We start from the raw sequence: 13,487 nt of genomic DNA on the forward strand, positions 1-13,487 counted from the left end.
CCATTTTCTCCCCAATTTTCGTGGTATCCAATCGCTAGTAATTACTACCTTGTCTCATCGCTACAACTCCCGTACGGGCTCGGGAGAGACGAAGGTCGAAAGCCATGCGTCCTCCGAAGCACAACCCAACCAGCCGTACTGCTTCTTAACACAGCGCGCCTCCAACCCGGAAGCCAGCCGCACCAATGTGTCGGAGGAAACACCGTGTACCTGGCCCCCTTGGCTGGCGCCACTGCGCCCGGCCCGCCACAGGAGTCGCTGGAGCGTGATGAGACAAGGATATCCCTACCGGCCAAACCCTCCCTACCCCGGACGACGCTATGCCAATTGTGCGTCGCCCCACGGACCTCCCGGTCGCGGCCGGCTGCGACAGAGCCTGGGCGCGAACCCAGAGACTCCCTTGGTCTCCTCTTGACGGTCTCTGGCACTCTCACCCTGACTGAGCTGCTCACTGTCATGGGACTGGGGAACGCAACCGATGAGTGGGTGGTGGCTACCCTGTCTACAGTGCATTTGCATCCGCCTACACGTAAGTCGGAGCATCCATTCTACAGGCGTCACACCATCAACAGGCGTTTCCACGTGCACATGTCGTCGACCGTTGAGGTCACCATGATGTTCCGTGACGACTCTGTAGAGCTGAGGATGACGTACGATACTACCTGTCTGGGGGAGGCCTGGTGGAGGGAAGCCAGCCTAGGGGAGGCACGGCCCCCTCCACCATGCCTCCCCAGGCTGGCTTTCCTCCCACTTTACCGGGCTTCCCCCAGACTGGCTTCCCTCCTTCTGCCGCCCAAGGGAGAGGTTCAGCCCTTGGAGGAGCCTCTCTCCACAGCCAGGATGGTCTTCTGGCTCTCAATCCTCAAACATGGGTACACTGGCCTCAACTCACCTTAAGGGAGGGAGGGAGGGGGTGGGTGTTTGTTTGAGTGTGTGGGTGGATGGGTGTGTGTGTGGGCAGGTGGGTGGATTTGCATTTGTGTGTGTGTGCGTACATACATGCATATGTGCATGTCTAGGTTTGCATTATGTGTGTGCGTGGATGTGTTTGTATATTGATGGTGCAATGTGCTGAGGGACTTTTTCTACCAGGGCCACACGTGTTGTGGCGACAGCTAATCTTACTGGGGTCCGACATATAACAAAAAATACTTTACAGTCCAAAGACTACAATTTACACCGATTTTAAAACATAAACATGTATTGTTTGTGTGCATCTATCAGTTACACATACATGTCAGTACATACACACAAGTAGGCCACATGGGGGAGAGGCTCTGTGCCGTGAGGTATTGCTTTTTTTTTTTTTTTTTTAAACAGGTTTTCTATTCACTTACTCTATATAAGATGGAAGGGAGTTCCATGCACTCATGGCTCTGTATAATACTTTGTTTCCTTGAATTTCTTCTGGACCTGGGAACTGTGAAAAGAACCCTGGTGGCGTGTCTGTTGGGGTAAGTGTGTGTGTCAGTGCTATGTTTAAGTTGACAATGCAAAGAATTTGTAATTTCCAACACAATGTTTCTTATAAAAACAAGAAGTGACACAGTCAGTCTTTCCTCAACTCTTAGCCAAGAGAGACTGGTATGCATAGTATTGATATTAGCCCTCTGGTTACTATGAAGAGCATGATGTGCCGCTCTGTTCTGGGCCAGCTGCAGCTTAACAAGGTCTTTCTTTGCAGTACTTGACCATGTGACTGGACAATAATCAAGATAAGATTGAACTAGAGCCTATCTAGTTCAGTACTGTCACGACTTCCGCCGAAGTTGGTCCCTCTCCTTGTTCGGGTGGCGTTCGGCGGTCGAAGTCCCCGACTTTCTAGCCATCGCTGATCCTCTTTTCATTTTCCTTTGGTTTTGTCTTGTCTTCCATCACACCTGGTTCCAATCCCATCAATTACATGTTGTGTATTTAACCCTCTGTTCCCACTCATGTCCTTGTCGGTGATTGTTTGTTTGTAAGCTATGTGCAAGTTATGTTCTGGTGTGCGAAGGCCATGCAGCCGAAACGCGTTGGTTTAAAAAAACTTTGTTTCTATTGAACATGCCATACTAATAAAGGCATTTTAATTAATTATATGATGAGTGCCTTGGTCCTCCTTTCTTTTTGATGACCAATTTACCCCTTTTACCAAAGAGCACCTTCTATCTACCAAAATGTACTATAGTGTACCTTAGTAGCGCTTCCCTTCCTCCTCTTTCTACGGGTTTTGTACCCACTTATTATTTTGTATATTTTGGTTTTCTGAGTTTTTGAGCACTTATTAAACTGCTCCGTTTTATACCAACTTCGATCTCCTGTGTCTGACTTCCCTGCTACCAGCACACACCCACTTTCACAGATGTGCAGCCAGACTTACTCCTGTTGCCTCATCTCTTTCAACCATACCGTTTTTCAATTCCTCATTAATCCATGGCGCCTTAACAGTTAACAGTTCTAACAGGTGCATGTTTATCAATAATTGGAAGAAGCAATTTCATAAATTCATCAAGTGCAGTGTCTGGATGCTCCTTATTAACCACATCAGACAAACAAATATTTTAACATCACCCACATAAGAGTCACAGCAAAACATTTTGTATGATCTCTTCTATACTATTTTAGGCCCAGCTTTGGGAACTTCTACTTTCCTGGATATAGCCACTATTTTGTGATCACTTCATACAATGGGTACGGATACATGGGTCCAATGGGTACAGTATTAGTCAAAATGTGATCAATACATGTGGATGATCTTGTTCCTGTAGTGTTTGTAAACACCCTGGTAGGTTGATTAATAACCTGAACAAGATTACAGGCACTGGTTACAGTGAGAAGCTTTCTCTTGAGCGGACAGCTTGATGAAAACCAGTCAATATTCAGGTCCCCAAGAAAGTAGACCTATCTGTTTACATCACATACACTATCAAGCATTTCACACATATTATTTAGATACTGACTGTTAGCACTTGGTGGCCTATAGCAACACCCCAAAAGAAACGGCTTTACATGTGCCAGGTGAACCTGCAACCACACGTCAAAATACTTGACATAAGAACTTCTCTAAGAATTACAGGGAAATGGCTCAGAATATATACAGCAACACCCCCCCCCCCCCTCCTGTCTCTTCTATAGATGTTATATCCTTGTATTGCTACTGCTGTATCACCAAATGAATTATATGTGAATCTCAGAAATGGCTAAAATATTCATGTTATCTGATGTTAACAAGTTATTGATTTGATGGAAAGGAGCAAATAAAGCAAGAGAAAAAAATACATTCAGCAGTGCATTAGTCAGTTGGTGTGAGTGTGTGCTGCGGGGTTGAAGCTAGGGACCCATAGGCTTTGCTCTCGCATCCCTTCCAGGCTTTTGGGAGGTAGGGAGGGTGGACAATGAGCCTGTCATAGCAGATGTAAGCAATGTCCCCACATGCTCTGGCAGCTTTCATGTCTTGGACAAGATCTTTCTTCTTCTGGCGCATAGCTTCAGGATAGTCCTCGTTGAGGAAGATATAGTTCTTGGCTCCACCTCAATCTTCCTGTGGTCCATATTCAGTTTCTCTGAGATCATTTCCCTCACTTTGTCCTCAGACTCCGTCCAGGTCTCATGCGGAGATTCTGCAATTCTGTGCACAACCATGTTGTTCCGCCTTGACTGTCCCCCGAGATAATCTGATTTCTCTGTCATTGTAATCGTGGATTCTCATACAGAACTGATGTCCTCTCTCAATGACATACAGATTGCTCTTACCTTGCTGTTCTCCTATTTAAACTCCTTGAGCTGACCATGGCAGAACTGCAAACTTCAGGTTCTGGACCTCTCTGGTCAGGTCATCCATTATTTTATTTGTTGACTCCACCAGTATTTGGACAAAACACTTGAAGCTATTTTCTTGTTCTACCTGGGCTAGACAATCTGGAACCTCTCAGATGATACGAAAGAGAGGTTGAACAGGCTGGTAATAGGGGTTGCAAAAATTTTGGCAGATCATTTTAGAAAAAGAGGGTCTAGATTGTCTAGCCAAGCTGATTTGTAAGGATCCAGATTTTGCAGCTTTTTCATAACATCAGCTATCTGGATTTGGGTGAAGGAGAAACCAGGAGGGGGGGGGGGGGGGGGGGGGGGGGGGGGCTTGGGCTAGCCAGGGGAGCCAAGCTGTTGGCAATTGTAGGGGTAGCCAGGTGGAAAGCATGGCCAGTCGTATAAAAATGCTTATTGAAATTCTCGATTATCTTAGATTTATCGGTGGTGACAGTATTTCCTAGCCTCAGTGCAGTGGGCAGCTGGGAGGAGGTGCTTTTATTCTCCATGGACTTTACTGTGTCCCAAAACCTTTTGGAATCGGTGCTACAGGATGCACATTTCTGTTTGAAAAGCTAGCTTTAGCTTTCCTAACTGACTGTGTTTATTGGTTCCTGACTTCCCTGAAAGTTGCATATCGCTGGGGCTATTCGATGTTAATGCAGTACGCCACAGGATATTTTTGTGATGGTCAAGGTCAGTCAAGTCTGGAGTGAACCAAGGGCTGGATCTGTTCTTCGTTCAATTTTTTTTTGAATGGGGCATGCTTATTTAAGATGGTGAGGAAAGCACTTTTAAAGAACAACCAGGCATCCTTTACTGACGGGATGAGGTCAATATCCTTCCAGGATACCCTGGCCAGGTCGATTAGAAAGGCCTGCTCACTGAAGTGTGTTAGGGAGCGTTTGACAGTGATGAGGGGTGGTCGTTTGACCACGGGCCCCTTACGGACGCAGGCAATGAGGCAGGCAATGAATTCCCTGCCTATAGGGGGGGAATTCACTGCATATATTTCTGTTGAAACGATGTGACTATGCCAAATCACTTGATGTTTTTATAACTAGTGAATGTAACGCGCCAATGTAAACTCAGTAAACTCATGTTTTGTGTAACATGAAGTCCTATGAGTGTCATCTGATGAAGATAATAAAATGTTAGTGATTAATTTTCTCTCTATTTCTGCTTTTTGTGACTGCAATATTTCCCTGGAAAAATGGCTGTGCTTAATGTGGTTTGGTGGTGACCTAACATAATCGTTTGTAGTGCTTTCGCTGAAAAGCATATTTGAAATCGGACACTTTGGTGGGATTAACAACAAGATTACCTTTAAAATGATATAAGACACATGTATGTTTGAGGAATTTTAATTATGAGATTTCTGTTGTTTGAATTTGGAGGCCTGCACTTTCACTGGCTGTTGTCATATCGATCCCGGTAGCGGGATTGCAGTCATATGAATTAACCTTGTTCTGAACACCTCCAATCGCTCCTCTTTCACCCCAGCTGCCAAACTAACCATGATTCAGATGACCATCCTACCCATGCTAGATTACGGAGACATTATTTATAGATTGGCATGTAAGGGTGCTTTAGAGCTGCTAGATGTTCTTTACCATCAGATTTGCCAATAATGCTCCTTATAGGACACATCACTGCAATCCATGTTCCTCTGTAAACTCGCCATCTCTGCATACCCGACGCAAGACCCACTGGTTGATGCTTAATTATTAAACCCTCCTAGGTCTCACTCCCCCCTTTCTGAGAAACCTACTGCAACCCTCATCCTCCACATACAACACCCTTTCTGCCAGTAACATTCTGTTAAAGGTCCCCAAATTACACACATTCCTGAGTCGCTCCTCTTTTTCCAGTTTGCTAGCAACTGGAACGAACTGAAAAACCCCCACTAAAGCACTCGACGGTTTTATCTCCATTTCTACATTCAAAGACTCAATCATGGACACTCTAACTGACACTTGTTGCTGCTTAGCTTGATGTATTGTTGTCTCTGCATTTTTGCCCTTTGTGCTGTTTTCTGTGCCTAACAATGTTTGTACCTTGTTTGTGCTGCTACTATGTTGGTCTGCTACCGCGTTGTTGTCATGTTGTGTTGGTACCATGCTGTGTTGTCATGTGTTGCTGCCATGTTGCGTTGTTGTCTTAGGTCTCTCTTTATGTAGTATTGTGGTGCCTCTCTTGTCATGATGTGTGTTTTGTCCTACTTCCCCATACCCCCCCACCCCCCCAGAGCCAGTCCCCGCAGGAGGCCTTTTGCCTCTTGGTAGGTTGTCATTGTAAATACGAATTTGTTCTTAATTGACTTGCCTAGTTAAATACAATAAATACATAAAAAAAACATTTACTCATGCAATAACAAAACAGCTTCCTGAACACAATCCATTAACACCTTGATTGGTATTTTCACACAGGCGGGCAGAAATACCTCAAGAAGTTCCTCAAGAAGAAAGCCTAGAAAGTCTAAGGAAGTCTACTAAAAAGCGGCTGGGGTCTCGTCCATTTTTACAAACAGAGCCGACTTCTCTGCGGTTTCACTGAAGAATACCCTGAAACTCATTCAGGAAGGAGTACCACTTGGAAGCTGTTTAAAGTAACAATTGATGAAGATGATGTTGTAGAAGGAAAAATCATAGTTTATCTGTTATTCTGCTCAAGATACACAACACATTTTGGGGTCATGGTAGTTTAGTGGTAGTGTATCATAAGTAGTGTATAAGTAGTGTATCAAAAATATTTGGGGCTGAGATTAGACATTCCCTTAGTTGACTTCTTGCACCAAATCTTGTCAACACATCCCCCCCTCTGAATGCTCTCTATGAGGTTACTCTAGAGGTGCATGAGACCAAATCAGAGGAGCCCCAGTCTCTTATTTCACTGTTGTGACGCTCTATCACTCATATCGCTGTTGTATTTTCCTCCCTTTGGTGATGATCAGAAGAACAATAATAAGAATTGTCATTGTCAGATCACGGAAAATCTTATTTGAGCTTATTCCTTTATGTACCCTGTGATATAAAACGTTGCATCCAGAAAGTGGATTTGTAGACTGTCTGTGCCTTTGAAATGGATACTGTGAAGTATATGTTTTGACCATTAAAATCGGATTCAGAAACCACCTGCTTGTTTGCGTTTTGTGGATTTCCGTGAAAGGGCTTGTCGCGTACGAACCATCCCAATCTCGTGAGCTTACATTCTGTTTCACTGTTTCGCTACACTGATAAACAGAATGTAACAGAAGAATGTAACAGAAGAATGTAACAGAATGTAACAGAATGTTACAGAATATAACAAGAGAATGTAACAGAATGTAACAGGAGAATGTAACAGAATGTAACAGGAGAATGTAACAGAATGTAACAGAAGAATGTAACAGAATGTAACAGGAGAATGTAACAGAATGTAACATCATGTAACAGAAGAATGTAACAGAATGTAACAGGAGAATGTAACAGAATGTAACATCATGTAACAGAAGAATGTAACAGAATGTAACAGAAGAATGTAACAGAATGTAACAGAATGTAACAGAAGAATGTAACAGAATGTAACAGAAGAATGTAACAGAATGTAACAGAATGTAACAGAAGAATGTAACAGAATGTAACAGAATGTAACAGAAGAATGTAACAGAATGTAACAGAATGTAAGCTCACAAGATCAGGATTGTTTGTACGAGGCTATGAAAGGCCGTTTGTTGAAGAAAAATTATAAGAATGTAGTTGTTCTACTGTAGTTTCTGTTTTATTTTAATATTTTAGATAAAATACTTTCTTCTAGTAATGTAAGTATTTTTGTTATATACAGGTTAGGGCTGACTTTTACATTACATAACAATTTCACAATTAAATTGTTTTACAATTGGGATGAAAGAAAATGCTATACAAACTCATTCATCAGTCAATATCAGAATCAATCATTTAGTTTATTGACAATCATTTTAATAACAGAGACAGCAAAAGTTTTAAGCTTATTTTATCCTTAGGCTACACTACAAGCTGGAGTTTTCGAATCAAACATTTCACAATGACACACACAGAGAGCAAAGCTTTGAGTGTGAATATCATTCTATTCTTTGATGCTGGCGTCCTGCAGATGACATTGTGATATTTCAAACTCGGAAAGATAAAGTGATGAATAGAATAGAACAAGATGAATCAGACAGCAGATCAGTCATGAGAGGCCAGCTCAATAATCTGTTCCCAGCTTTCAACAGTGACAGATCACAATCATAAGCCAATTGGTGGTTCCAATATGGAGTTTAGTTGTACAGCTACTGGTCTACATGGGGTTCTGGAATGTCATACAGCTGTCAGGAGAAACATGTGACGTTTGTAAAGTATTTATAGTGGTTCTGCTTTCTGAAATGTCAGGCTTATTACCAACAAAGAGCGGCCAGGAGAGATTTGAGAGACGACACAAGATTTGGTGTCACAAAGTCATTCTAATATACTATAATAATAATAATACATGTCATTCTGCTGTCAGATAAAAAAAAGGCAATGTGTTTCTCATGTTAAATCCAATTAAACTGATTGATGTCTTTATTACATCTGTTTGTGATGGTGTTAAAATATAAGTGTTCTGAGCAATCATGTGTCACTGATCAAAAGTGTTGCAAGGTATGAGTAAGATCACCTACATTTACCAACAACTTACCGTGAGGAAGGAAAATCCTTTAGTGCTTTCGTGTGGAGTACTGGGTGTTGAGACATGTTGCATCATTACATGTAGTCTAGTCAGCCTAGCCAGATTAATCTCCAGTTCAGCCAGGTCAGTATAAGGAGGTGGGGTCTGGTTAATCATTCATTAAATGTGATCAGCTGATCCTCTCAGGACCATAAATTGACAGAGTTCCTGCAACACTGTCTCCGGCAAAGAGGACATTGGAGGTAGGAACTGATCTTTGTCACTGCATTTTTCAAATTTGTGCGGAGTAGTAATGACATTGTCCATTCTCTCTCTCCAGGTAGATAAAATGCGGGGTATATCTTATTGTACGATAGTGGCTGTGCTGCTCTGCGTGGCCTTGGCGGCGCCCCATGACGGGGACCACGCCGGTCACACAGAAGACCACCACCACCACCTCCACCACGTCGCTGGCGAGGCCCACCCTCAGCACAGCCACAGGGAAGATGAGTCCTGCCACAAGCTGGCGCCCCACAACGCAGACTTCGCCTTCACCCTGTACAGGAGCCTGAGCAAAGCCAACACCGAGAACATGAACATTTTCTTCTCTCCTCTGGGCATTGCCACTAGCCTGGCTATGCTGTCCCTTGGGGCTAAGGGAGACACCCACAGCCAGCTGTACTCCGCTCTGGGTTACGGCGCCTTCACACCGGAGCAGGTGAACGATGCTTACGAGCACCTGAACCATATGTTGGGCCACACTGGGGAGGCCATGCAGCTGGACATGGGCAATGCCTTGGCTCTGAGGGACGGCTTCAAGCCCCTAGCCAAGTTCCTCGAGGACGCCAAGCACTTCTACGCCAGCGAAGGCTTCACTGTCGACTTCAAGAATCCAGCTGAGGCTACCGCCGAGATCAACAAGTTCATCGCCAAGAAGACCCAGGACAAGATCACGGACATGGTGAAGGATCTGGACCCTGATACGGCCATGGTGCTCATCAACTACGTCTTCTTCAGAGGTAGGAGGAGGACACTGTAGTAGGAGAAAATGGTCATGCACTTATTGTTTAATTTAAGAACAACAAAATAATACAGATCATTGATAAATTGATTGACTGACTGAATGACCAACTAATTTCCACACTGTAAACAAAAGATGTGTAAATAAAGAATTAAAAGAAAATGAATGTGCAGGACAAACTAAAACCAAATAGGCTTATAGCATCGTCTGTTTCTGCTTGCATGTTTACTACCCCTTAGTAACAATGTCCTCTACCTCCCTCCCCAGGGAAGTGGGATAAGCCGTTCGATGCCACGCTGACCCACAAGGCTGACTTCAAAGTGGACGAGAACACCAAGGTGCAGGTGGACATGATGAAGAGGACGGGTCGTTATGAGTTGTATCAGGACCAGGATAACTTCACCACCGTGGTCATGCTGCCTTACAAAGGCAACTCCTCAATGATGGTGGTCCTGCCCAACGATGGAAAGATGGAGCATGTGGAGGCCTTCATCAACAAGGACTACCTAAAGCACGTGCACGAGCACCTGTTCAGGACGTGAGAACACATTATTTCATATACTTTTCTAATGTAACGTTCTCTATTCATTCATGGTATATATGGTCAGTGTAGTACTACATCCTCTTCAGGAGTTAAGGAGAGTAGATTTTTTGTACAATTTTGTATTGGGCACCTTTTCAGTATAATGTTGTCTATTCTTTTTATATTATTTATTTGTATCTATTCTTAACATAAGGTCAGGGTAGTCTGTTTATCAGCTGACAAGACAAAGTTTGCAATAAGCATCAGATTGTATCATATATAAAGATTATTAATGCAGATTAACATTTGAATGTGGCTGGCATTTATTTGCGAGCTGCAGGATCTTGCACGTTTCTTTGTGATGATACTGTAAACTCAGTGTATGATAATCTTTCTTTCAGCAATGTGGATATCTTCATGCCCAAGTTCTCCACCTCTACTTCGTACTCCCTGGGAAATCATCTGAAGGACATGGGTGTGGTCAGTGCCTTCGGTGACACAGCTGACTTCTCTGCCATCTCTGAGGATACCAAACTGAAGGTGTCCAAGGTATGATAATGTGTCCCATCCATCTCATGTCTGCAACAAAATAGAATAAGAATGTCTGTCTCTGATGGACTACTAAGGGTCTATTCCATTCTATTATGTTTATAGGCCACGTAAGGGACAGTGTTGTCAAGGTCAACAAATTAACCCTATCCTGTTCCCTCCCCAGGTTACCCACAAGGCTGTGCTGAGCGTAGATGAGAAGGGGACTGAGGCGGCCGCTGTAACTACGATAGAGATCATGCCTATGTCTCTCCCAGACACCATCATGCTCAACAGGCCCTTCCTGCTCTTCATCCTGGAGGACACTACCAAGAGCATTGTCTTCATGGGCAAAGTCACCAATCCCAGCCCCAACTGAACTACAGAGAGGGAGGGAAAGGGAGGGAGAGTGTGAATAACATCTGAGGAGATTTAAGAAAGGTTTTTGTCTCTCATGCTTTAACAACTGGCAAAACATATCTTTATCTGACTTTGCGGTTCGCAGTTGTGGCATTCAAATGTCGGCCATTTTGTCTACATGTGTTTTTATATCAACTGTATACCTAAAAGCAGAGGTGTGTGTGTGTCTGTGTGAGTTTGTAGTTAGCCTAAAATTGTACTGATGTCCATGCTGGTTTGTTGATAGTGATGTGTCATGGTTATGTCTCTGGAAGTTGTGTTTATAACGCATTTTCAAAAAATAAACACGTCCCCCAACAGCATTAAAAAGAAAATGTTGTATCATCATTTTGAACAGTTAATACTAGGCTGATGTCTCAAGCATTGATTTATCTGTATGCATTTCGACTGATATCTCATCTTGATTGCGATCATCTCAAATCATTGATCGGGTTAGATAGCCCCATGTCAGCATTGCAATTTTTCTTTGATATAGAATTTTCACATTTTTCCAACACACTAGCATAGCACTAGCACACTATTATTGCCAGGTCGACTAGACAACTGCTGTCTATCAAGAACAGAGATCTGGATGAATCCTGAGTTAGAACATTTTCCCAGTAGAAGATAGGGACTTGGGTAACCTGAGGTTCATTGGCCCTAGCTGAGTCGGTGACTTTTGACCTGTAAATAGACAGTTGCTACTGGGGAGTTTATGTAATCAATCAATACCCCCTGTCCTCATTCTATCCCACGGGCGCTCTCACATGCTGACTCGTCAGAAAGACATGACGGAAACAGACACACCTGGCCCCATTCAGATAAAAAATATTTTCAGATATGGCTTTTGATTATTTAATTTTTCCTGTTTCAGAACAAAACAATAATTCAATTGTAAAGATACAGATACAAATATCTAATACCAATTGTTAAGACACATAATGCATATTGCTTCGACCACAAAAGGAACACTAAACGACTTCAACACAGATTGCTGACAAACCGAAACAGAACAATGCAGTACTTCAGAGAATTCACTTTCATTGATCCGTGGCTGCTCCTAGAATCAATGTGTAAAGAAAAGCATTATACACAGTGAATCCCTGGGATATATTTGAAGACCAACATACAGTAATTGTAGATGCATTGCATTGAAGGGAAAAAGTAACAGAAGAAGTTATGGACAAAATCTCTTAGAGGGGGGTGCCCCACATCTCAATGGTGTGTCTAATCTACCTATTCTTTCCAGACCAGTTGATAACCCAAGCACCATTTTTAACCTTAACCCCACCCCCCAGCTTTGTTCATCATTAGCTTGATCAAACCCCCTCTTCTTCTCAACCCCAACCCAAACCCCCTCTTCTTTAAACCCCAACCCCCTCTTCTTCAAACCCCAACCCCCTCTTGTTTAAACCCCAACCCTCTCTTCTTCCCAACCCCAACCCCCTCTTCTTCCCAACCCCAACCCTCTCTTCTTCCCAACCCCAACCCCCTCTTCTTCAAACACCAACCCCCTCTTTTTTAAACCCCAACCCCCTCTTCTTCCCAACCGCAACCCCCTCTTCTTCCAAATCCCAACCCTCTCTTCTTCAAACCCCAACCACCTCTTCTTCCCAACCCCAACCTCCTCTTCTTCAAACCCCAACCCTCTCTTCTTCATACTCCAACCCCCTTTTCTTCAAACCCCAACCCCCTCTTCCTCCAAACCCCAACCCCCTCTTCTTCCCAACCTCAAACCCCTCTGCTTCCCAACCCTAACCCCCTCTTCTTCAAACCCCCAACCCCCTCTTCTTCAAACCCCAACCCCCTTTTCTTCAAACCCCAACCCCCTCTTCTTCAAACCCCAACCTCCTCTTCTTCAAACCCCAACCTCCTCTTTTTCAAACCCCAACCTCCACTTCTTCCCAACCCCAACCCCCTCTTCTTCCCAACTCAAACCCCCTCTTCTTCCCAACCCCAAACCCCTCTGCTTCCCAACCCCAACTCCCTCTTCTTCCAAACCCCCAACCCCCTCTTCTTCAAACCCCAACCCCCTCTTCTTCAAACCCCAACCTCCTCTTCTTCAAACCCCAACCCCCTCTTCTTCAAACCTCAACCTCCTCTTCTTCAAACCCCAACCCCCTCTTCTTCAAACCCCAACCTCCTCTTCTTCCCAACCCCAAAATGATTGGTCTATTATGAATTATTATTTGGCTGTATGGATTCATTTACATTTAGGATATTTTTTTTTCTTCAACAATGTGGCCTCATTAAAAACATGCTCCGGAATTTTAGCAACCACAAAGTATTTTTTAAACCTCTCGCTTTGGGCTGGATGTGTCAATGTGTAGTTCATACATGCATAATCTATGAGCAGGATTACTGTTTTCCCTCAATTAGCCACAAAATCCCAACTGTTTTTCAACCTCAACTCCTGCTTCTTCTCAAGCTCAACCCACCATTTCTCTCAACCCCAAACACCTATTATTCTCACTCCCAAAACCAGTCATCTCTTTTCTGCTCTGCCTATTATCTAATATTAAAGAGCTCAAATGGCATGTTACCCACTCAGTCAGGCTAGGAGTTGGATTGTGTGAAGTGATCATC

At 43.6% G+C, this 13,487-nt stretch overlaps 1 protein-coding gene across 1 annotated transcript; it reads left to right on the top strand.

The window, feature by feature from the left end:
* The first annotated feature begins 8,607 nt into the window (after window positions 1-8,607).
* On the top strand, window positions 8,608-11,236 carry LOC129825402 (alpha-1-antitrypsin homolog). The gene is made up of 5 exons (XM_055885489.1): window positions 8,608-8,693; window positions 8,771-9,449; window positions 9,719-9,989; window positions 10,376-10,523; window positions 10,690-11,236. The coding sequence occupies exons 2-5, from the start codon at window positions 8,780-8,782 to the stop codon at window positions 10,879-10,881; spliced, it is 1,281 nt and encodes a 426-aa protein (XP_055741464.1). The 5' UTR covers window positions 8,608-8,693; window positions 8,771-8,779; the 3' UTR covers window positions 10,882-11,236.
* Window positions 11,237-13,487: the final 2,251 nt, after the last annotated feature.

Source organism: Salvelinus fontinalis, chromosome 27 (assembly GCF_029448725.1).
Source record: "Salvelinus fontinalis isolate EN_2023a chromosome 27, ASM2944872v1, whole genome shotgun sequence".
NCBI classification, from domain to species: Eukaryota; Metazoa; Chordata; class Actinopteri; order Salmoniformes; family Salmonidae; genus Salvelinus; species Salvelinus fontinalis.